Here is a 27,073-nt window from a genome sequence, read left to right as displayed (position 1 = left end):
AAATGTCAGTGTTCACGTTTTGCAGCTAGCTCAATAATACATCCTACAGAAGTAACACTGGCTTCAGATCATTGGTAGCTGAGTCAAGGCCTTATGTTTCAATCATGAGCTTCTGGAAATGAGCTTGATCAGAACAATGTTATGTAGCAATTGAGCTAAATTTGATCCCACACTCTTCCTAGACTGGGAAGAGATAGATACAATTTTTCCCCAAACAAAAGTTGGTGAGGGTAGAGAAGGGCTGTAGTTTTATTCTTACTATGACTTTAAAATGAATATCTCTTTTTTTAAAAAATAACTCATTAATGGGGCAGCAAGTGGCATAGTGGATGGAGTGCTGAGTCTGAAGTCAGGAAAACTCTCTTGAGTTCAAATCTGACCTCAGATACTCACTAGCTATGTGACTTTGAGGAAGTCATTTAACCCTATTTGCTTCAGATCCTCATCTGTATAATGAGCTAGAGGAAGCTGCAAACCACTTTGGTATCTTGGCCAAGAAAACACCAAATGGGGTCACAGAGTCAGATATGACTTAAATGCCTCAACAAAGCTAATTAATATTAAATGCAAAGGGAACTGATGCTAGTCACAGCCTCCTAATAGGGGAAGAGAGAAGAGAAGGATGTGTTGGAGTCAATTCTAACTAGTTCCCCAGGAGATTATTAATTTTCAAAATGATTTACATCTCCAAAACTACTAAATTAAATAAATCAGTGCTTGAGTTTTGCCATGGTTGTTGAAAAATCCTGAACAGGACACATGAAACTTAAAAGTCTGTCCTGCAAACATCCCCCCCCAATCAGGTTGTTCAATATTTACCAATAAACCCCTAGGGGAACACAACTGGTAGGGACTTTCACCAACTTGTAGGGGGGAAAGACACTCCCAAAACCTCTCAGAAAACCCTTAGAAACTTGAGTGAGAGAGACAAAGGTCTTGCTCTGATAGAATAAGGTTTATGAAAATTTCTTATTTGAGATATACTTAAAATTGTTCTATCAGTGATTTTAAAATTATGTTTTCTCAAGCAGAATTTGCTTCTTTGTGTACATATGGTCAAGACCAGCTGCCCTTCTTGACTTTAGCTCTTTCAGAGCCATTGATGCCTCCTCTTCTAACATATTAGCTCCGGTCCCTTCATTTTACAGATGAAACAGACAGCCTTTCTCTTTTTTCTTCACTCTAAAATGGGGATAATAAAATTTGCACTAGGGTTTCATCAGGAAAATATTCTATAAGCCTTAGTCTCCCATATAAATGTCAGTTATTTAAAGCTTTTTTCTTTCTTATAATTTGATTTTGATTTTTTGATCTTTGCTCTATAGAAGGCTGAGTTGGTAAGATAATCATCAGTCTCTCCCTTTCTGTTTCTCTAGAGGTCTCTCAGTCTCTCTGGGTCTCTGTATTTCTGTCTGTCTGTGTTCACTATTTCTATTTCACTGTCTCTCTCTCTCTCTCTCTCTCTGTCACTGGTTCTATCTCTATAATTCTTCTTTGGAAGAAAGTCTTCATGATAGTCTTCAAGAGGCTTCTGATGAGCTTTGGACTCCTTTATTATTTGGTGTCATGCTGCATTTCCCAACTTATTTTTCCTTCTTGTCTACTATAGCCATCTTGATACCAAATGGCTTAGATTGAATGAATGACTCATTTGGGAAGATCTTAGGAGGCTCTTAATGGAATTTCCCTTCTGGACTCTTTGCAATAATATTAGCTAAGATTTACATAGCACTTTACAAATGTGATCTAATTTTATTCCTGCAGTCATAGGAATTAGGAACTATTGTTATCCCCATTTTACTGATGAAGAAACAGGCCATCAGAGATTAAAGCAACTTGCCCCAAAAATCACAGATTTGAACTCAGGTTTTTCTGATACCTTGTCCAACCTCTGACCACTGTACAGCCTAGGGAACAGATGTCAATGTCTAAATTAATTATCTTCATGGTAGTCTGAGTGTTTATATTCTTTATGAGTAATGAAAAAGGCAAGAAGTTAAGAGTATTCCAAGAAATGATGGCTCTTCCCTACAGAGTGCATAATGACACCAGTCTATTCCCTTCTCCTGGGAATCTTATTTATCTGTAAGCTGTTTGTGTCTTCTATTTATATTTATAGCAATAATGTCAATATGAATATGGCTAACCCTCTCCAGTGGTCAATGGATAACAGTTGGATATTAAGATTACTTACAGTTTGATTTTATTTCTAAACCATCACATTTATGAATGGATCTGAAAATTCTGTGATTTTTAGCACTCTTCAATCTCTTCCAAAAATATTATAACATTTAAGCGTCATCCTACCAAAAAAAAATCAGCATCTAGTGGCCAACCTTTTGGTGGCAGGTCCCTTAATATTTGAGTTGGTCTTCAGACTACAGACAAAGCATCACTGAGCTCAAATTTCAAGTATTCTCTTACTTAATTTTTTTTAGGTTTTTGCAAGGCAAATAGGGTTAAGTGGCTTGCCCAAGGCCACACAGGTAGGTTATTAAGCCTCTGAGAGGGATTTGAATCAAGGTACTCCTGACTCCAGGGCCAGTGCTTTATCCAGTATGCCACCAAGCTGCCTCCCCTTACTTAATTTGAGCAGGATTAAAGAGTATTTAGTCTAACTTTTACATTTTACAGATGAGGAAACTGAGGACCCAAGGATATTAAGTGGCAGAAGAAATATTTTAACCCAAGACTTCTGATTACAAATTTAGAATTTACTTCTGATTACAAATTTAGAATTTCCTACTTCAGTGACTAACAACTTCAAATTTTCAAGCATAGCCTACAAAAATCTCAGATGTATTTCTATTCTGGGTAAGGAATTGAAGCATATGGGAATTCCATCTATATGAATCCATCTCTAGTGATATGACTACCCTTAAAAACTGAATACTCTCTTTCCCTCCTGCTATCCATTTCCTATTATTCTCATGCAGCCTAGAGAGGAAAAAAAATCTTAGTAAAAACAGGCACATATAAGAGACATGGAAGAAAATTAGGATTAGACAGGGGGAAAATAGAGAGCCAGGGGCTTAGTGTCATTAATCTAATTTCACACTTCTGGGAAACAGATTCCGCATTTATTGAGTAATGTAATTCAAATTCCACCCAGCCTATCAGATTCTAAGGCAATATCTTGATTTCAAGAAAGAAAGTCCCTGTTCTTTATAATAGACTTTTAACTACTCTTTTTTCATTATTTCGATTCATTTTGCAAGCTAATAGTGTTATTAAAGTGATTTGCCATCAGTAACAAATTATAATGCCCTACGGAAATGAAGAAAGTGTTTGAAACAGATTGTCCTCCCTATTCTTGATGTAATTAAACATAAACATTCCATGTTTTATTTTTCTGACAAAAAAGATGAGATATTTCTTAAAGAGAGATAAATGAGAATGACACCTATTTTTTCACAATCAAAAATATTAATCTTTCTAGTATATTCAGAATTCTGTCATAATAACATGCATATTCTCCTAATGATTCTCAATTGTTAAAATGTTTTTAGAATTTCAATTGAATTGATGCTTAAATAAAGAGAATACTTTTTTACAACTCTAAATACTAATTAGAATGCTGTGCAGCACTTTACATATAAAATGCAAATTTTCAACCATAATATTTTATATGAGAAAAAGATAGATGCACATGCAAATCTCAATTTTAAAAAATAATTAGCTGAAGATAACATTCAGTTTTAAACTAGAATGTAAAAATATATTTCTTAATTATTTCTCAAAATTAAGTCAATGGAAAGGAACATTATCTTAGTCTAAGACTGAAACCTCCCAATAAATAAACCAAGGTCTTACCAATCTACCCAGTGTAGTACTAGCAATATCAAATAGAACTGTAATAAATGCTTACTTAATTACACATATTCTCCTCCTTCAATTTAAGGTAACAAAAATATTCTAAATGGATTTTGCTAAAATTAAAGGAAAAAAGTTTTTTTTTCTGTTTTTAAATTTTAAATTAATTTTTAAAAATTTATTATGTATCTACTGTCTATAGAGAATTATTCTAGGCACTGTCAGGGAGGGGTAGCACAAAGTTAAGTAAAACACAGTGATGTCTTTATGAAACTCAAATAGAATTTCATGTTTACCAAAAGACTATAAAACCTACCTGATAAAATATAGTATCTGTTCCATTCTCATGAATTTTAATATTATAAACTTTAACAATGCCACTTGGAAGAGGACTTGGATTCCATGTTAGCCACACAGAGTCAGAAGTACAATTGATTATGGTCAAATTCTGTGGAGGTGCTAGTGGTGCTTAGGAAAAAAAAAACATTACAAGATTTAAATTAATAGAAATTAACCACATAAAAATAACACTCCAGATGTATTTGGCCAAAACATTAAACCATAGAGATTTATGGCACAAATGTATTTTAGTTTGAAAAAAATATATAAACAAAACAAATACCACAACTGCTTATGTCTTTGCAATGCAAACCAGGAGTTTCCAAAGTAGACTAATGAGTCCTGGTACTTCATTATTAGAGGATATCGAAAAGCAGCTCAATAGTTGTGAACCTGTTATAAGAAGACTGTCAAATACACCTTAAGTTTCTTTGTTGTTCCTGTTTTCAGAATAAAAGTTCCTGAAAGCAGCAAAATGGCAAGATGACGATCTCTTACCTGCCTCATCTGTATAAAAAAAGAGTGTAGAAGAAGGACCAAGTCCTTTTCTGGTTCTTGCAGCAGCGAAAAAACTATATAGAGTAAATGGTGAGAGCTCGTCCAGTATGATAGAGTTTTCAGAGGTAGTAAAAGAATAGCTTTCATCTGGTCCATCTAAAGTTAAATCATAACTTATTATAGCACCATTTGGCTGTAGTGGGGGATCCCAGGATAAAAAAACTGAGGTAGAAGAAAGATTTTTAAAAGTGTTGATTATTGGTGAAGAGTCTGGGACTATAAAAGAGAAAAAGAATAAAAGACAAAATGAAGTTGAATTATCATTATTAAATGATTAGTCTTTAGTAACAAATGGAAATCATGTTCCTTAATAGTTAACCATCATAACAAAGGTCATAGGAATATTGAAAGTTGTAATTTTATATAAAAGCCTATTATTTAGAAACAAACTAAAAATGAATAAAAAGTAAAAGTATTTTCTATCAGAAAAATCATGTGAAAAGATTGAAAATAAGCAGAGGCTTGATAAATAAAAGTATTATCCTAAGCCTACCATCTTCTTCTGTTTTGATGTGTAGTTGGGCTGTATACAAATCAGAGAATCCCTTTTCTGTAGCCGGAGTGACTTTTAATATATAGTCAGTGTATTTTTTCAGATTGTCAAAAACCAGGCTTCTCTCATAAGTTTTCAGAGGTGGTCTTGTTCTACGTGGGTTTCCTTGTAAGCTCAGTGAAACATAGTAGAAGACTAGACCATTTGGCTGAGATGGTGGGAACCAGCTGACATTTATTGCAGTTGATGAAAGAGTTTCATAAGTCAGATTTTCAACAAGCCCTTCTGGTACTATGATATATAATAAGCAAAACAGAAAAGTCATGAGTTTTTGCAATTCAAATACAAGTGAATATACATAGCATGGATATTTTGTAAATATCATGTCATAAGTTTCTAGATATGATTACTTTTTATCACTCTGATTATAGAAAATGCTAGTTGTTATAATATATTTTTTTCTAATTGTCTTTGTTCATTTGAACAAATACGTCAGACCCTCCAGGAGGTAAGAAGCTGTCTCCTCCTTGCAAGACATTATTTTCATGTAATTGTTCTTGCCAACTCATTATCCATCAAACAAATATTTAGAGGAATAATAAATAAATTCATCAGTGGCTGAAAAACAGTGATCTTTAACCCATTGTGGTCAATTACTCTATTCTTTTTGGTTTTTGCAAGGCAGTAGGGTTAAATGACTTGCCTAAGGTCACACACAATTAATTACTGAAGATATGGCAGGGATCTACATAGAATTAAGGATTATTTTGTGGTTTTTCTTAGTTTCACATATTGAGATGATGAAGCAAAAACATTACCTGGTTGACTATTTATTAATAAAAATTTTTTTCATACTTAGCTAAACTGTTATTAAGGAAGTAGACCATGCAGTCTTGTCACCAGGACCATACACTAAGTCATTGTTTGTTAACTGAATGAAATATGATAGTTTTTAAGTGTACTTTCCTTTTTGCCCCTCTACTAATAGGTTTTATAAATCTAGATAGAGATAGAGATAGAGATAGAGATAGAGATAGAGATAGAGATAGAGATAGATAGAGATAGAGATAGCTATAGATATTATATAAATATATACATAATATATCTTTATACTTAAAATAGTTTCAGTGAGTGATTTTCTACAATTCAACTATATAGAAAAAATCTATTTAATAACTTATTTCACAGTGTGAGATGCTATTTTAGTGACCTTTAGGACAGATAATCTCTTTGTAGTTTGTAGATTCCCTCTTCCTAGAAATATTGGCCCAATCCAGATAAATGGTATGTTTTATAATGAAACATTTGAGTTGCCATGGAGATGAGAGGTATTAGTAACATTTTAACTTGTAATTCTGGGATAGGGAGTTTGATCTCCAAGGCAACTCAAGTGATACAGGGGAGGAAACAGGAACCTACTATGATAGAAACCGCAAAAGTAGAAACAAATTCTCTAATATATGAATTACTAAATTAATTTTCAGTGACTGGACTATAAATAAGGCTACTTTGATCTTGGTATGGATGAGAAAGAAGTTAACATAGAACTGTTCAGGAATAAATAAAGCTGAAGTATGGAAATTACAAGGGAGTTGCCCTTACTCTGTGTGAATGATCCACATGAATTTTACTATAGTTCTGACGAAAAAGTACAGATATTTATTTTAAACCTAAAATATTGCTAACAATATTTTAAAATATTAAAACAAGGACAGAACTACAAAAGTCTAAAAACACCTATTTAAAGCTATTTCTTTCTCAAAAAATAAAATCATTTACATAAAGTTTTTAATCATATTCCATGCTTTGAGAAGTTTATGTTTATCAATTTGAGAGCAACTGGAAATTTAGAAGGCCTGCACCACCTGGATTTCTGTTGACAAAATACATCCCTGGACTGAAAAACAAATATTACTTTGATTGATTCAAAGAAGAAGAAGAAAGAAAGAGAAGGAGAAGCAGAAGGAGAGGGAGAAGAAGAAGAAGGAGAAGGAGAAGGAGAAGGAGGAGGAGGAGGAGGAGGAGAAGAAGAAGAAGAAGGAGGAGGAAGAGGAGGAAGAAGAAGAGGAGGAGGAGGAAGAAGAAAAACGGAGGAGAAGGAGAAGGACAAGAAGAAGGAACAAGAAAGAAGAAGAAGGAATAAGAAAGAAGAAGAACAAGGACCAAGAAAGAAGGAAAAAGAAAGAAGAAGAAGTAACAAGAAAGAAGAACAAGAACAAGAAGAACAAGAAGACGGAAAGGGATCAAGGAATATGGAAAAGCAGGCAATCGTGAGTATGGCATTGCAATCTCAAGATAAATCCTAAAAAATAATGAAATGTATTAAATGTTACAAGGCACAAAAATATCATTATAGGACACTGCAGGTGCAATCAATAAGTGTCTGTGAACAGAAAATAAAATTTAAAATGTTAACATCCATGATGTTGAAGAAAATGCACCGTAAATCTCCAAAAACTGTAAAGATCAAGATTATGTTCATTAATCATTAATGAATTCATCTATAATGGGAATTATAAATAATTGTGTATTAATTATATTCTACTCTATTAATAATAATAATAATAAATATGCAAATCTGTTACTTACATGTGATTTTTAAATTAATAAAATTAATTATCTTAAAATTCAGTCTTAAGGAAATTGTCATTAATTTAGCCATCAAATACATAATATTAGTATTTTTGTAAAGCAATTAATATTCCAGAGCCTGAAAAATTAACAGAATTTCACAGCAATAGAAATATATTTTAAATTAATATTTTTCTAATTAAGGATTAAAACTCACTTGTTATTACCTAAATAAAGTATTTAAAAACTTTGATAACTAGTCCAGATAGTTTCTAAAGCTGTGAAAATCAACTTTAAATCTCAAAAGTTAAATAAATTTCTTAAAATAAATATATGTCTCAGGTTACATACTGTCTTGATCTGTGTACACTTGAATTATGTCACTGGTCTTGTTTCCGTTTCCAACTGAAGTACTTGCTGTCACCCAGAATACATAGTAGCTGAATATTGCCAGATTTTCTATTACTGCAGATATAGTCATATTGTCAGAAAAACTGACTATGTCATGGAGAGTAAAATTCTGAAATATAAACAAAATTTTTGCAGTTAATTAGGTTGATGTGTTCTAAATCAGATATATATATATGTACATACATAAATATATCTATCTACTTTTCAAATGAATAACTATAGTATAAAATGTTCTACTGTAATCTGAAACTCACCAGAGAGCAATATTTTTCTCTATTCTTTGAATTCATAGCCAAATTTAGGGATTAAAAATTAATTATTTGGTATAATTCTTTATCATATATTCTATAAACATTTTGGGAGAATAATAACATTGGACCATATTTATATTGCTAAGGTTTACAAAGCACTTAACATATGTTATCTCAGGGTCAGCTAGGTGGCCGACCCTGGAGTCTGGAGTACCTGGGTTCAAATCCGGTGTGGTTCAAAGCCGTGTGGCCTTGGGCAAGCCACTTAACCCCATTTGCCTTGCAAAACCCCCCAAAAAACCCCATATGTTATCTCAATTGATCCTCAGATGACCCTGAGAAATATCCTAATTACCCTCTCATTTTTCATAGGAGTCAATATAGCTCTCTTAATTTGCCTGTGATCATCAAATTGAAAAGCATTAGAGGCAGAATTTGCAATGCTCTCTGCTGATTTATAGTTTATCGTGCTTTTAAATGTGCCCTACAATATCTTCCCATACATATTGTGATATAACTTTGAAGTATTTGCTTGTTTGTTTGTTTGTTTGGTTTGTTTGTTTTTCCTTGAAACTTAAAAAAAGCAGTAAGGACTAATGGATAAGACTGATCTTGGAGTGAGGAAATCAGGTACAACCTCTACTATAGATACCTGCTAGATATGTAACCTGGGCAAAGTCACTTTACTTCTTGGTACAGGCAACTCTTTAAAGGAAGAAGTTAAAGGGAAGATGTTGACTTTCACAGGTCCATTAAGTTTTTGTTGCTGTTGCTGTTGTCTGTGGGTTTTTTTAGGATTTTTGCAAGGCAGTGGAGTTAAGTGGCTTGCCCAAGGCCACACAGCTAGGTAAGTATGAAGTGTCTGAGGCCAAATTTGAACTCAGGTTCTCCTGACTCCAGGGCTGGTGCCCTATCCACTGTGCCACCTAACCACCCCAGTCCCTTTAGTTTTGAACTTAATATAATTTGTTAATTAAAATAATCATAAAAATTGGGAATGTTTTACTTCCATTTCCATTTATAATTATATCATTAGGCATTTGAACTAATCTTATGAAGCAAGTGATGTTAATGTGACCCATCTCTTCTTGTCCTAAGGACAAGTCTTACATATCACTTGCCTAGTCCACCATCTTCAAAGTCACTTTACTTCCACGGTAACCTACATAGTTAGCCTTTCATAATGTGGTTACTAATTATTTTTCTAAAATTATTTCATATTACTTCCCTTCCTACCAGTCAAACTCTCCTAATGAATATTTTCGAACTTGGCAGGCCATGTCCCATTTCCCTATTTTTGCCCAGGCTACCTCTATCAAGGAAAACATCCTCCTCTCAACTCTACTACCTACCACCTGTGTAGTCCACTCACCTAACTTTTTGCAGCCTCAGGGAAGCTGTCAAATGAGACATCTCATGAATTACATGAATGATTGTTAATGAAGGGTGTGGACAATGAAGACTAGAGCTCTGAAGAGGATGGTATATCCCAATGGGTTTTTAAATGATCTAACAAGTCTACAAAATCATATTAAGGACATTGTATATTTGGATTCATCATCAATTGTTTTGATCTATCTCTGCTAATTGTTCAATGTTCAAACCATGTATGACCTCTGTAGCACCATTCCAAAGTCTTTAAATAATAATACCTGCATTGATATTATTCTTTAGTCTAATTCTAGAAGAGAAAAATAAACAAATGAAACTTGAAAGATATTAGATTTAATGTGACCACCTTGTGGTGATCATATACTTCAAGCATTCTTAGAAATGTGATAAAATTGAATGAATAGCAAATGGCAAATATATATATATATATATATTTTTGCAAAAAGCAATGCTATCCATGTCTACATGAAGAAACTTCTAATGGCACGTTTAGATCCATTTATATGTCCTTCATAGATGATATAGTATTTACTTTTAAGCATTTAAATTGAGGGCTGAAGGTCTGTGGATATGGACAAGAAACGACAGTTAATCCAGGAAGCTTTCATTTTGGGTAAAAAAAAATAGTTATAAAAATACTGTATTAACAAACATTTGTTGGTTGATATTAAAATGCAGAATAAGTGAAGCAAAGTGAATAATAGTATTCAATATTTAATAGTGAATAATAGTAACTAGCAAACCAATATTTTTTGTCAAATATTCTCAAATGACATATTTCCATTTGAATTGTGATCGATAGAAAATATATGGAAATAAGTGTGTCTAAATGTCAAAGTTCATTTTCTCTCAGGATTAGATTTGCAATAATAATGGTACTAGTAGCAGTAATAGTAATAATAATAATAATAATAGAATTTTAATTACAATGGAATTTAAATATACTTATATAAAGAAACCCAAACAGCTTTTTTTATTAGAGATGACTGATGGAAATTAAAGAGAAAAAAAAATCTTACCTGCATAAAAATACCTGAATTGTTTTGGTAATAGACAGAATAGTATTGTATAATTCCATTAGGCTTTGAAGGAGGATCCCAAAAAAGAATTATTGAAGAGGAAGTGAGGTTTGCATAATGGACTTCTTTTGGTGGATCACTGGGTACTGGAGAAACAAATAAAAGTCTTTATTTCCCTAATCATTCATTGGCAATTATATTTTAGAATGACTAGTATTTCAATGTTGTTTATAAAAAAAATCTTTGGTAATGTTAAAAATGATAGAGACATTTTAATAAAGTCCACTAAAGGAGTGAATTAACTTGACAAAGCTACTTTTTTTCACTTTGGGGGCAGGAAGGATCAGCAGAACTGGAGAACTTGTATGAAGCCTTTAGAATAATAGAGCAAAGACTTTACTGTAAGTCATATCATGTCTCTTAATGATATAATTGGGGTTTCTGACTCCAAAACCTGAATAAACTCCTCTAACACTTCTTTCTAACAGAGCCCTTGCCTAGAACACAGAGGCCATAGTTATGGTAAGACTGGTGTCATACACCATGTGGAGACCTAATTAAGTAAGGAATTATGGTGTTATATAATATACAAATGAGGGACAGAGGAAAATATATAGTATATCTGTATATAATTCAGTGTTGTACAGTTATATCAGTATTAGATTTTGGGCTTCCGTGCCACTTAAAATTAAAAAATAAATTCTTAGGATTTGTCATATGATCCTTTTTCTTTCTAAATAGAATTACATTTTTCATAAGCTTGTTTTCATGAGAACTTACCTCCCTCCGGCGTTCTAAAGCTAATGAGGTTACTTTTAATTTTTCCATCACCAAATCTTGTGCTTGCTGTTACGTAGGCATTGTATTTAATGTTATTTTCCAAATCTGCATATTCCAATGATGTTTCAGTTACATTAATAGCTTTTAGTGATGATTTATCCCTAAAGAGAAAGATGATATATATATATATATATATATATATATATATATATATGCTTAAAGTGACAAATATACAAACCAATACATAAATTGGAAGCTAACAAAGTATACATAGAAAACCTCATTATTTTGGTATAAGTGGTGTGAATTCCAAGAAGAAAAAAAAAAGATTTTAAAAAATCATATTTTGTAAGCAATGTAAGCTGATTACTTTCTAGTATATATCCTTAGGGTATATATGAAGGAAACTTCAGTTTAAATCTTGCCTCAGAACGCTTGTGAGCTGACCCTCAACAAGTTATTTCATTTCTTTCAGCCTCAGTAGCCTTACATGCAAACTGAGGGATTGAATTGTTGAACACTATACTTTATTTTTTTAACCTACTGCAGATGAACAATGAGTTGTCCTACAATTGAACAGAAGAAAGAAAACAGACTGGATAGAGTTGATAGGAAGTTCACCCCTTCAAGGTAGGACCTGCTTCGATGCTGTTTTTTGTATCCCAAGGACTTAGGTTGTTGTTCATAGTAGGTGCTTAACAAATATTTGAATGATTGAATGAATTTCCTTTGGAAAAAATGCTTTTCAGTTTCTCACAGAAATTAAGGTCATCTTTTAACATCAAAATTATTCTGATGGTCCTGTAAGACTGGGAGTCATGGAATCTTGAAGAGGTAAGGTTTTGGAAGGAGAGGTACAGGATGAATATGAGTAGTCTATAATTTATTACCAGTAAAAAATGTCCAGAAATGTGTAATATAGTATAAGAGAGAGGCAGACTCAAGAAAGAAGGTTAATCAGTCATGAAACAAAAATTAAAGGTAATGCAGTTCATAGAGAATTCCACTAATATACACACAAGGGCAAGAGATCTAAAAATCATTGGGTGGAACCAATGAGGAAGATTTATGGAAAGAGCCAAAGTTAAAAAAGATGGGAAGGTTTGAATGGATTGTGACCTGCACTACTGGACTAGGAACCCATATTAATGAAACTGTGGATTCTTGAAATAGTGAATTTTATTTCCTGAAATAGAAAAAAATGGAATTTAAATGCATTCAGAGTTTGAATGTCCTGTCTTATGTTGGAGCAAATGATTTAGTTAATTGGGAGGGCTCAGTTTCCTTATTTATAGAATAAATGGGATGAATTAATTTATCTCTTAGGTTCCTTCCAGTCAGGGGTATACTGAGCCAGCTCAAGCCAAGAGTGGATTGCTAAATTATCTGTGTGAATATTTACACCTCAGAAATTGGCAAAGACTGTAAATCAGTGCTGATTACCTAGACTTAAGAAAGTGATGTAGAAAATAATAATAGAAATTATACTTTTAAAAAGAAAGTCATGGGTATAAATATAGTTTTTGGAGAACCAGTTGTTAAATAATGACCATTAGACTCTTGCTATAAAATCCTCTACACTTAATTAATTTGATAACATTAAGCATTGTATGCAAGACACTATGATAGGGATTGGGGATTAAAAGGCATGAATTTAACAAGCATTGCATATGCCTTATAGTATTATATATCTTATTCTAGTTATTATGAAACTTTATTTCTACAGTTTTGAAATATGAGTGGGCTATCTTTATAGTGTACTGAGTTTTTATTTGGTGATTTTGAAAATTATTTTGTTTTGCTTTCATTGCCATAGATCACAGAAACATAATTAGAAGCAATTTTAAGGATATTAACAGGAAAGTTATTACTAAAAGAAATTATTTCGGATATATTTGAGTCTCTCATTCATTCAATAAACATTTATTGAATTATTACTAATTGCAAAATACTGTGGAAGGCATTGTAAGGGATGCCAAGAGGAATAGGGCATATTCCCTGCCCTAAAGAGACTTAAAGTCCCCCAGAAGGGCTGTCATACTCTGTTATTACTCTGCTCCCATAGAAGCATGAAAATTCTTTTAAAAAAATGAAAATTTATACTGAAAAAAAGTTGGAAAGTTCATCATAATGAAAAATTATTGAATCAGTGCATGAGATTGTAGACAGATTGGATCAGCCAAATGAAACCCAACTGTCAACAGTTTCATTAGGCATAACTTTATAGATATAGTGGTGACAGCTTTCTTTACTATCACTTTTGCCATACTATGGGATCTTTAAATAATTTTTATGCTGCATTTATCACTCTCAAAGCAAAATATCTGATCTAGTAATTCTACCCAATTCTATAGTCTTTTCATTTGTCACAGGTCATCAAAATACTATGAATTGCTAATCAAATTTAACTCTAGAAAAACTGCAATAGTGCCCTAAAATAAATTGCTTATGGTATAATCAGTACTCTATTGAAAATCTCATCTTGAAATATTTTAAATATATATACCTTCTGCCTGAAAATTTTACCAGAGCACTAAATCTACCTAGACTTCAAAAGTACTTAATGTTTTAATATAGAATATAAAAAAGAAGTTAAAAAAAGTTGTTCTAATGGCTATTGTTAATGTTTTAAATACTACAGAAAAAAATTAGTGGGAACTCATGTTAGCAGTTAAAGTCATTTCCTTACAGTGTATCAGATAATTAGTTGGTATAGTACAAAGAGGTGGTTCTATTATAGTAAATTAAGAGAATTATCTCCAAAGAAAAATGTGAACAGATCTGTTTCATTTAAATTCTATTTGTTGTCTGGTTCTTGAGAGCTGGAATGAGTCAGGTACATCTGTCTCTCTCTCTCTCTCTCTCTCTCTCTCTCTCTCTCGCTCTCGCTCTCGCTCTCGCTCTCGCTCTTGCTCTCACTCTCGCTCTCTCTAGCTATCTAGCTATCCATACTATAGAAAAGGAGGTAAATTGATAATGAAAGGAAATGTAAAGTATTCACATTCCAAATGTCATACTGGTACTAGTAATTTCCAAAAAGAACCAGTGGATACAAGTCATGATCCAAAAAAATCATGACAGGCTAGATAAACACTAACAACCACTTTTAAAACACTTCAAGGTTTCATAGAGTGTTTTACAAATAATATATTAATTGATCCTCTCAACAATCATGGGAAATTGGCTCTATTATTACTCTCATTTTACAAATGAATCTGTATGAAGGGGATGGATCTAAAAAGATGAAATTCAGTAGCAATTTTCGCTTTCTTTCATTTCTACTTTGTTTGAGTCTTCATGTACAAAATGGCTAAGAAAAATGTTTTACATGATTGCACATGTATAATGTATATAAGTTTGTTACCATCTCAGAAAAGAGAGGAGAAGTAGGAACTCAAAACTTTCTTTTTTTAATTTTTAAAATTGTTTAAACATGTAATTGGGAAAATAAAATATATTATGAAAAAAGAAATAAATGTAGTTTTATATATATTTAAAAAGTTACTTCACAAGTACAGGATGGGAAATTCATGGTTAGGTGGAAGATTGTCTCAAAAATATCTGGGTGGTTTATTAAACTGCAAACTAAATATGTCAATAGGAGAGTGTGATAGTCAAAAAAGAAGTTAATGCTATCTTGACTTGTGTTAAGATCAGACTTCACCCAGAAAACTTGGTTTAGTTCTGGCCACTGTAATAAGGAGAGATTTTGAAAGAGACAGAGATCATAGAAAAAGAGGGTAGCCATGATGGTAACAAACTTTGAGTCCAAATCTGGAAACCTTAAGCACTGTATAAATTATTTTATTTTTGTATTACTAAGGAGGAATTAGACTGATTCCATTTGACTCAGAGGTCAGATTTTGATTTAGGCAAGGAACATTTCCAAAAATTAGAGGTCCGTAATATTAAAATGAGCTTCCTATAGAGGGGATAGTTCCCCCCCTTCTTGGAGGTCTTCAAACAGAGACTCCATGTTCACTTGTCAAGTATACGGTGTAGTGGGGATTATTTGTTTCAGTCAGATGACCCCTGGGGTCCTTTCCAATACTATAATTATTCTTATTCTGAGAATGTCTCCAATACAGAGAAAATGTCCTCCTCAATGAAGACACAGACATGAATTTCACAGGTTGTGAAAAGGCAGGGATCTATACCCAGGCATGAAGTAGAAACATTAATGAGATCAGAGATTCATCAAAGTAAGCTTATGGCTTAGACTTTCATGTTGGGGGAAACCTAAGTAATAAATAATTGACAGCTTTGAGAATGAATGTAGAAGTGCTTAAGAAGGCAGTTTGGTACTTAATATAACAGTAGACTGACAAAATTTTAGGGATAATGAGAAAAGTGAAAAATGATATTTATTTGCCTTTATTGTAGATTGTGTCCCCAAAGTCTTAGTATAATCCTATGCTATTGACAATTAAACAGATTAACTATTAAATTAAACTATTAACTATTAAAATTTCAGACTGCTTTAAGACTTTGGGGGCATACTGAATAGAATAAGATACTAATCACAGTCCAACTCTGCTCTGTGACAAAAGGGGGCACTTTAATAATGCCTAACAATTTGTTCCATTATCTTACTGTGGGTCTGCCTGGCTGCTGCTGGCTCAAGAACATCAATTGTTCTTGAAGCCTAGGATAAACTGAGTTATGGGGCAACTCCTTCCTTCTCTCTATTTAGTAATGTGCATTCCTCCACATGCAAGGGAAGAATCAGGCATAATATTGGATATTTTGGAGGATATATTCATGGAATAATTAAGAAGTATAACTAACCAGAGCAGATCTCAATTTAGTGGAATACAATAAAATCTTTGGGCCAAAAAAAACAATCAATGTTTTGAAAGTATTCTGTTGACATGCATTTAGCTGGGATGAGATCATAGAAACAATGCTGAAAACTTCTCACTGCTGGGGAATTAGGAAACTGCTTTCTATCAATTGAAAAATAATAAAATAAAATGTGTATACAATAATATCTATCAGTGCATTTTATCAAGGATGGTTAAACAAAATTCTTCTTTTTCCATGTTTGTAAAGTACTAAAAAAAAGCAGATGGATCATCAGATTGTAGACATGGATAGAAGGAACTTGTGACATCATCAGTGATGGTTGACTTAACCATGGTCACATAGCTGATGTTTGTGGAAGGATTTGAACCCAGGTCTTCTGACTTCAAATTCAGATATCTATTAATTATATCTCAAAAGTCTGATGGGGGGAGTAAATACTAATTGTTTTGAAATAAAACAACAAAAGAGCAAGAAATTTCTCTTAGTAATTATAGAGTGTACACTTTTACCTCCAGTTAGGAATAGAAAGCTCTCTTGATATATTTCAAACATACTTTCTTTTATTTATTGTGTGGCAGCTAAGTTGCATACTGAGGAGGTAGTGTTGGACTTCTAGTATGTAATGCTTCCTTTGAATTCAAATGCCTCTTCAGACACTTCTCTCAACCTCAGTTTTCTCATTTTAAAATAGGGGAAAATAGCAGCACTCACTTAACAGGGTTATTGTGAGTATAAAATGAGATCCCACAGGTAAGGTGTTTTATCAACTTTAATTAGCAATATATATATATATATATATATATATATATATATATATATAAATGCTGACTATTATTAAAAATATTCACCACTCTCTTATGATGCCTTCATATCATTTACTTATACCTCAACTATCTATTCCCCAGACCAATGCTTTAGATTTTTCTTTTAATTAAAGAACTGGTAGTAGGAATACATTAATAATATTAATAGTTTCTGTGAAAATTATCTAAGTTGCAAGGTTGACTTTAACAAATTAATTAGAATGCTATGGAGAAAAAGGAAAAAAAAACTAGAGATAAAATGGGTTAGAAATTAACTAAAAATTTAGTATATGACCAGGATAAAATGATCTACTGTACTGCAAAGAATGATTAAATGAGCAATTCAGGGAAACATGGGAAGACTTTTGTGAAGTGATACACAGCAAAATGAAATAAATCCTGGAAAACAATATACATAACAAACATCACCTTTACCCCCCGAGTCAGTCAGCTGCCCAGTCTTATTGATTCAATCTCTGTAATGACACCTCTAGAATTTGTCCCTTTCTATTCACCACATGACTACCATTCTATTATGGATCCTCCTCATACTTTACCTACAGTAGTGAAATAACTTCCTAAATGGTTTCTCTACTTCCTTTTTGTCCCCTTTCCAATTCATTCCCCACACAGCTTTCCAAGTCATTTTCCTAAAATGCGTGTCTGACCCTGTCAATCCCCTACTCAATAAATTCTATGCTATTACTATTGCCTCTAGATTCAAATCACTTTTGTTGCTTTTTTATTTTTGCTAAACTTCTCCACACCATCAATCTTACCTAGTTTCTAATCTAATCATCCCTTACTAAATCATACCTTTTCTTGCATATTAGGTTCAATTTAAAGTGCTTTTCTGGCTACTCTTCTCACATGATGCTCCATTTCTGTTCTCCAGATCCTTACGCTGACTATCCCTTACACCTGGAAAGCACCCCCCATTTCACCTCCATCTCTTAGAATTTCTTAAATACTATTCAAATATTGCCTTCTCTATGAAAACTTTCCCTATATCCCCTTTTCCAGCTAGAAGTGGTTTCCCAATAATAAACAAACAAGCAACAAAAACCCTTGCATTTATTTGCATATTATGATTTGTGTATATGTTGCTTCCCCAATGGAATTTGAATCCTTTGAAGGTAGGTATAATTTTATCTTTCCAATAGTCAAGTGACTGATTAGTGACTGATTAATCTTGTTTATACCAATATTAGGATTCTGGTCTTATTATTTGTGAAGAATTCATATTATTATACTACCAGAAATCAACCATACCGAGATTTTTTTTTAAAGTGGATTTTTTTTTGGTCTAGAACTATAATTTTTCTTCTCTCAGAATAAGCTGATGCTTCCCAAAATAAATGTTGGCAAATAATTTTTCAAAATTTCATTTGAAAATCCAGGGTAGCAAATCCAACAAATGTCATCTAACTTAATGACATACCTGAGGCAATTCTAGAATGAACCCATCAGAAAATAATTCAAATCTCCTGTCCCCAAATCTAGCAATTTGTCAATTTTTTTCCACTTCTCCCTTATCTTTCATTCTCACAATCTATTTCCTTCAGTAACAGCTCCGCAAGGCCTCATCAGTCCCTGTACACAAGTCACCCATCTTGCCTCCATGCCTTTCTATTTGCCATACTGTCAAGTGAAATTTCCTACCCAGCTGGGGTAGGATTTTTTCCATCAGTCATCCATCTCTTTTGAATTCCTGCCCACCATACATTCTTTTGGTAATAGATTAAAATTTACTTTCTCTAAGGGAGCTTTGAAATTGCTCCCATCCCAATTTAATTATTCATTCAAGGTCCTCTCACACCAGGATTTCACTAGTCTCATAAGATAACCTATACCTCAAATTCAATTTTCTTTTCCAACTAAATTGCACAGTCTCTAAGATACTATTCAAACACCTCACTGAGGCACAGAAATGTCCCTGGTTTCTTAATAACTATGCCAACAGTTTCCTTATTTCCTTTTTTTTTTTTAGGTTTTTGCAAGGCAAATGGAGTTAAGTGGCTTGCCCAAGGCCACATAGCTACGTAATTATTAAGTGTCTGAAGCCAAATTTGAACTCAGGTACTCCTGACTCCAGGACCAGTGTTCTATTCACTGTGCCACCTAGCCTCCCCAACAGTTCCTTATTTCTTAATAACTATGACAACAGAATTCATAGAAAAGTATCAAAGGTTTAGACTTAGAAAGGATATGAGAATCCATCAAACTTAATCCATTCATTTTACAGATTTGGGAACTGAAGCTTCTAGATTAAGTGATTTTCCAAAGATCTCTAAGATTGTGGGTCATATAGCTAGAATTTAAAATCAAATTCTTAGCCTCTAAATTCAGTGATTTGGCCATCATTTTATATTGAGTTCACCATTTGTCACTGAAGCTTAAAAGCTTAAAAGCCATTAGACTTTTCTGTTTCTGTGAGGCTAACATTTCCTCTCCTCATAGTCTCCTCTAATTAAAATATGGGCTCCTTGTTTGTATTTCCACAACTTTGAGTTCTTAAGTAAGTACTTAAATGATTTTGCTTTCCTCTTTCTTCTCTTTTTTCTTTTTTAAAATTCATTGTTATATTCAATCAACCATTCATTCATTCATTCATTCATTCATCAGTCATAAAGAGTTTTCTCCAATATCCCAGTTGGCTGCTTTAATTTTAACTAATCTCTGGCTCAACTGAAAAGACATGATCGATTCTTTAGCAGCCCTATTTAATATACAGTTTGGGTCATTATAGTTCTTCAGTCATGTCTGACACTAAAGAATCTTGTGGACCATGGGGTTTTCTTGGCAAAGAAACTGGAGCCATTTGCCATTTCCTTCCCCAGGACACTAAAGTAAACATAGACCAAGTGACTTGTCCAGTTGCTAAGTGCCTGAGGTCAGATTTGAACTCTGGTGCATCTGACTTCAGACCCAACACTTTGTCCACTGACCTATCTAGCTGCCTCCATTCAGATGATCAGAAGACACTTTATAAGTCTGATGATTAGACTGAAATTAAGTACAATCACTGATGAAAAACAAATACTTCTGCGATTCAGAGAATGTGAGTAAATAAAATACAAGACAAGAATCAGAGAGACAAATTACATCAGAGGCAACTAGGTAATACAGTGACTAGAACCCAGGAAGATCTATGTTCAAATCCAGTCAAAAACTCTACCTGTGTGACTCTGAGGAAGTCACTTACCCACTAGCTGCCTCAATTTCCTCTGTTGTAAGATGGAGATAATTGATAGTTCCTACTTCCCAGGGTTGTTATGAAGAGCAAAAGAAGTCATATTTTAAAAGTGCTATCACAGCAACTAGCCTATATTTGTTATTTAATAAATTCTTGTTCCACTTACATTTTCATGTGTGAATGAATTAAATTAACATTGAAAATCAATGTAATCCCAGTAAACAAAAATCAAATGCCACAGAAATGCACAAGTCTATTTATAATTTATAAAAAAGAATGAAGATTTTTAAAAGGAAGCTAATAGTTCCACTGTTCCAAAAATGGTAATAGCAGTAATATTATTAATAATAATAATATTTACTGTTATAATATCTGAGATGTATATAGTACCTTATTATATAGAAATTTATATAGTTACCTCATTTGAAGTTTCTTAATATTGTGAGGTAGAAACTATAGGGATCATTATCTTTATTTTCAAAATAATAAAACTGAGCTTCAGAAAAATTAACTTTCCCATAGTCATACAGCTAGCAAGTATCTAAGAGCAAATATTAACTCAAAGCTATCCTGCCTCTAAGTCTGGCAATATTTCCTCTATACATTTTGCTTCTTTTTACATTGATAAACATTTGGAATTTTATTTTAAAAAATATATAGCCATTAACATTGTTATAGTTAGTTCTCTTCCCAGATCTCCACACAATGATATTTGAGCATGCTCACAATGTTTCCTAAATGATTTGGTCTTCATTAAGCAACCTTCTTAAAAGGAGGAAATGAGTGGAACTATAAATTTAAAACATTTTCTGGTTGAAAAAATTAATCTATTAGTAAAGAAATGAAAAAAATTACCAAGCCTCTAATATATGTCAAAACATATGTCTTGGATATGATTCCAAGAGTGAGATAGTTCCTGTCCTCAAGGAGTTTACATTTTTTTGGTAGAAAATGGCACATCTAGGAAAGTGGTGGCCAGAGATGGGTGTTTTTGTATGTTGAGTGGAACAAAAGGGCAGTACATTAAGATGCTCCCTCAAGACCCAGTGTTTAGAGTGGATGTAATCATGGCTTTCGGAGCACTTCTGAAAACTGCAATCATATGTTTAACCCAATGTGGCAATCACAAAAAAATGCCATAGTAGGGGCAGTTAAGTAGCACAGTGGATAGAGCACCAACCCTGGAGTCAGGAGGACCTGAGTTCAAATCCAACCTCAGACACTTAATAATTACCTAGCTGTGTGACCTTAGGCAAGTCATTTGACAACATTGCCTTTCAAAAAAATGCCAATCTTTAAGTTCAGTACCAAAAAATGGAGCAAACGATTATTTCCTGCCTGATCTTCTGATCTTTTCTTCTTTGTGTAACTGTTCTCTCTCTCTCATTGTTCCTCCCCTCCCTTCTCTCTCTCTCTCTCTCTCTCTCTCTCTCTCTCTCTCTCTCTCTCTTGCTTTTTCAGTAGTGCATATTAATTGTTAGCCCTTGTCACTAAGAGCTAAGATTTCCTCCACATATCAAGTCTTAGTTTCTTTTAAATTTCTATTCATCAATTCTGCTTTTGCCTTCTGGGAGCAAGAAGAACAAAACTAATCTCTTAACATCATGGATCCTCATTAGATGAGATAATACTTCCTTTTCTTATACTGTGCCTTATTCTTTGTGCAACCCATGTGTTCATGACTCTATGAATCCCAAACTCCAAATTCACAGCCCTATTCAATATATATTAAAGAAATCTCTATTAGGGCAGCTAGGTGGTACAGTGGATAGAACATTGGCCCTAGATTCAGGAGGACCTGAGCTTAAATCTAACCACAGACACTTAATTATTGCCTAGCTGTGTGACCTTGGGTAAATCACTTAATCCCATTGCCTTAAATTTTAAAAAAAAGATATTGCTATTAGAATTCCTTCCTAATACTAACACTGAAATTGACTTCCCCTCCCTGGTGGCACCAAAAATATTTTTTCTTACAAGTATATGTCACTTTAAGCAATAGATTCAAGCCTAAAATAGCATTTCATTAATCATAAGAAATATTTAAATTCACTAGTGAAAGAAGTGTCAATTTGGTAACATAGGTTCAGGAAAAAAATACAAAGTTCTGTATATAGTCTCATTTCCAGGAACAAATCATTTAACATAATTTTTATCCCAGGTTACAAAGGATTTTATGTCATGAGGAGCTGTTAATCAGCAACAGTGGAAGTAATGTCTAAATCACAGAATCAGGCCAAAAAACAGAAAAAAGGGAATTTTGATATTTAAATGCTCTAAAAAGGAAATCCATTTACAGTGGAATAAATAAATTTATATTCTATCTATCGGGCTACCTAGGAATAGCTAAGAAGCACAGTGGTTAGACTGCTGGACTTGGAGTCAAGAAGACTCATATCCAACCTTATACACTTACTAGTTGTGTTACCCTGGGATAATCACTTCACTTTTTTGCCTCAGTTTTCTGATCTGTAAAACAGAAAAATTCATAACATTTGCCTTCCAGGGATGTTATAAGGATAGCATTGCATACTATGTGTAGAATGCTTTAGCACATTGTCTGATGCAGAGTAGGCACTAATGAATGTTAGATATTATTATTATTATTATTATCAAATTTTCTTAAAGAATAAAACCAGACCCTAACCATTATTTTTGTTGTTTTGTTGGAACTTGTATTGACATAGGAAATTATGGTGACTAAAGCATCATTACCTCTATCTCAACTGTTCTGTACCTTATAGGATTTCCCATATAGACCTGGAAGAAACCTCAAATGTCAGCTAAACCTACTTCTTCATTTTACTGATGATGAAACTGAGACCAAAAGAAATGAAGTACCTTGTTTCAATCACACAATAAGTATGAGACACCATCTGAACTCAGTTCTTCCTGCCCTTTCCTATAAGGCATTCCATAGAACACATGACTGCCCAGTATGTTATATACTCTATTTGTACTTCATGAACCCAAACATCCCTTTCCACTCTTTATCTAAAATTCTCTAAACCATTTATGAAAATAGGAGAGAGATTAATGGGCTGTGTTATTTCTAACCAAAAAATTGCTAACTTCAATTTACAAAAACAAATTAATTCAGATTAATAACCTTGTTCCCAATATATTATCTAAGAGGTTCTGAAAGAAAAAAAAACAGCATTCCTATTGTGTTACAGATTAATATTTGCTCTCAGAACTGTTTCCAAAAAAAAAAAAGGAAGAAGCAGCACAAGTTGAAAAAAAAAAAAAAAAAGAAAGGTTTTACCAGACATAAACTGTGTAATAGAGGATAATTCCATTTGGCTCCAGGGGTGGTTGCCATGACAACTTCACTGTGACACCAGACAACTGTTTTACTGAGAAGTCTCGTGGAGGAGAACTGGGAGCTGAAAAAGAGTGAGGGATACAATGTTCAATTAAGCATCATATCTGGAAGATGAGGTTAAAATGGAAATCTTTGATTTGTTTTCCCTCTCTAATACTGTGCTACTGTGCTAAGTGAACCTTCCATATCAGCTCGGTCCAAGGGCATGGTAGACAGACTTGTTTACTTTTAAAATAAGATGATAGAGCAAGATTTTGCATGGTGGTGTTAAAACATCTGTTTCTGTGATTCAATGGAAAAAAAATATTTCATGAGAAAAGAGAGTAATGGGCTTGTCACAGTGATTCACCCTCTGCTCAAGTACATTTTGCTAACTTTTTTGGACTTCCAATAGAGACAGAAATCTTTAGTACTGTGAATAAATATAAAATATAGTGAGATGTTTCTCTGGCCTAGGAAAAACTATCAAAAATTGTGTCTAAGAAGTGGTAAATGGAAAATCCTAATCCTACCTCCATCACTAAATCCATCGGCCTTTTCAAATAGTAAATTCATTGTTATTTTGGCCATTTGTCATTAAAATTACAAAATAACATGAAAACCTATTCACTCAATAGCCAATTTCCATGGATATTAGAGGTAACATTATCATGAAACAATTAAATAAAATGTTATCAAAAAGTTGAAACAACTTTTTTAAAAATTTTCCTTCAAATAATTAAGATAAAGCATTTTAGTGATTTTCTGCATAATTTTGAAAAATATGATATATTTTGGAAAAGATGGCAGCACACATTGTTACATTCTTGTTTCTTGTTAAAATAAATATGCCAAAACAACACTTGAATTAAGTGTAACTATTGATAGTCAATAATACATGAGCATAAAATTGCTCAAAAGGTCATTTTTTTCTTGATAGTTATAAACCGAGGATACTGACTTATAGTATTACAATATCACCTAGACTTTTCAAAATTAAAGATTTAAAAAAATGACAGAAATTTTACCTTCAGGTCATGCTGGCAACCAGACATAGAAATGAGCAATAGAAACACTGTTTTTAGAAAATCTGCAGAATATTTGTTCTGATCTCTGAACAGGCTATTTGACTGACGTGGAGATAAGACCCCTCTATACAATATTTCTGCCAGTTAGATTGAACTGTTACCTGATTTCTTTTGTATTTATTTTTAGTTTTATTGCATTTTCCTTCTCTGAACAGTCTCAGATGTGTGTGCTTCCATCATGTTAGTAATGACAGATTTTTCTGAACAGGGATTTATTGAATTCAGAATACTAACTAAAGAAAAATGGTGACAGCTGTATTTAGTACTTTCGATTTGTTATTCTCAGCGGCAGGCGCTACAATAAAACTGCTATCGAATATTGAATGTCACAAGAATCCATACATCACTCAGAGGTATCATGTTTCTAAGATATTAATTGCTTTCAACTAAGAATTCTCTTTGTGTCAATACAAGAGTATATGAATATTTAGCTCCACTGAAATGTGTAAGAAATAAATGAAGCCATGCTCATCAATGAAACAAAAGGATTTTTAATAAAACAATGTTTAATGCATTCTGGTATATAATTGTATTTATAGAATTTTACAATACATGGTTGCTTAGATTAGGTAATAAAATTGCTTATTTAAGATATCATTAAAAACAACTGGAACAGAACTGGAAATGTGAGTGAAGAAGAAATGAATTCAAACTCTGCCTCAAACATTATCAGTGACCTTGGATACATCACTTAACCACTCAGTTCCAGTTACTTCAACAGAAAACTAAAAGGAGGAAGATGAGATAAAATCAGCAAAATTAGTCATCATGTTGAAAAAAAGTTTGAAAATACATGTGATGTGTCACATCCTTGAACTCTGCCGTGGTAAGATGGGGAATCCTGTTAGGTTGGCTTTTGATTTTAGAGGTGTTTTCACTGTTATAGTCATTGTGAAGATTGTTTTCTTGTCTTTTTTTCTCTGAATTAAATCAAGTTTTTCCATGCTTTTCTGTATTCAACAAATTGATCATTTCTTAGAACAGGGTAATATTCCATTATATTACCTAACACAGTTGGTTTAGCCATTTCCCAATAAATTAGCATTCATTTTGTTTCCAAGTCTTCAATACCACAAAAAATACTACCGCAAATATATGTTTTTCCTTTTAGCAATGGCCTCTTGGTGGTATATGTATAATAGTGGATATCTTAAAATAGATCAAAAGACATGGTCATTTTTTCACTTCATTTGTATAATGCCATATTATTTTCCAAAATAGTTTTTATTAATTCAGAGTTTCAATACTGCCATAGTAAATCTTTAATAAAAAACTATCTTCCAGTCATTCACTCTCTCATCTATTCAATTATAGGTGAGGGCACATTTCCAGTTAATAGCAAGTAATGTTGCTATAGTTCCTAATGTTTGCAAAACACATTCTTTGCATTATCTTATTCTAATTGTTACAACAACTAGGTAAAAGAGAAATTTTTACTTAGTAAGTATCTGTAGCAATATTGAAGCCAGGTTTCCTTGACTCTAACTCTATACAGGATTTTCTCTCCTATGGCATTCTAGCTTTTAGCTTATGGCACAGAGATAACTGGCACTAGAACTTGAACCAGTGCGTTCCATTCTTGTGTCCTCTGCTATGAATTTCTTATAATAATGCCAAATGTACTCATTTAAAGCCTGTGTTTTCAACATGGTTTAAAATAATTATGTGGTGGCTATATAAATGGAATCTAAAATGATGATAGAAATATCTGGCAGTGTCCACTTTTGTGTGAATGGGGGTAATTCTTTTCTTTCTTTTTAAACATTTCTTTATTTTTTCAAGTACATGCAAAGATAGCTTTCAACAATCATTATTGTAAGGTTTTTGTTTCATATTTTTCCCCCTACCTCCCCCCTCCACCTGACACAAAGAAATCCAATAGAGTTTATACAGGTATAACTATGCTAAACATATTTCCATAAATTCCTTTCTTTTTAAAATTTTACTTTATTTGAGGTAATGGGATTAAGAGTGACTTGCCCAAGGTCACACAGCTAGGCAATTAAGAGTCTGAGGTCAGATTTGAACTCAGGTCCCCCTGACTCCAGGGTTGGGGACTCTATCCCCTGTGCCACCTAATTACCCCAAATTTCCTTTTTTTTCCCCAATGATCCTTAAGTGATCCTTAAGTCCTGATTGATTCAGAACATTAAGAATCTGATCTGGCTTTCTAGATACCGAAATACAAAAAGACATGGGGATCTCCTAAGCTTTTGACTATCTAAGTTTTAACTGGCAGAGAAGTAGGA

The 27,073-nt window shown here is 33.0% G+C and overlaps 1 protein-coding gene across 1 annotated transcript in view; it reads right to left on the bottom strand.

Moving 5' to 3' along the window:
* The window catches only part of PTPRQ (protein tyrosine phosphatase receptor type Q), a 316,015-nt gene that overhangs the window by 219,608 nt on the left and 69,334 nt on the right, over window positions 1–27,073 (bottom strand). Inside the window, exons 16-22 of the mRNA XM_074221062.1 lie at window positions 23,698–23,818; window positions 11,628–11,788; window positions 10,848–10,993; window positions 8,126–8,294; window positions 5,204–5,494; window positions 4,651–4,926; window positions 4,130–4,281 (exon numbers count right to left, since the gene is read on the bottom strand). Coding sequence (XP_074077163.1) covers window positions 4,130–4,281; window positions 4,651–4,926; window positions 5,204–5,494; window positions 8,126–8,294; window positions 10,848–10,993; window positions 11,628–11,788; window positions 23,698–23,818 — 1,316 coding nt within the window. The remainder of the gene's footprint in view (window positions 1–4,129; window positions 4,282–4,650; window positions 4,927–5,203; window positions 5,495–8,125; window positions 8,295–10,847; window positions 10,994–11,627; window positions 11,789–23,697; window positions 23,819–27,073) is intronic.

The sequence above is a fragment of the Macrotis lagotis genome, chromosome 2 (genome assembly GCF_037893015.1).
Source record: "Macrotis lagotis isolate mMagLag1 chromosome 2, bilby.v1.9.chrom.fasta, whole genome shotgun sequence".
Taxonomy (NCBI): domain Eukaryota; kingdom Metazoa; phylum Chordata; class Mammalia; order Peramelemorphia; family Peramelidae; genus Macrotis; species Macrotis lagotis.
This window is presented reverse-complemented; position numbering and strand designations above follow the sequence as displayed.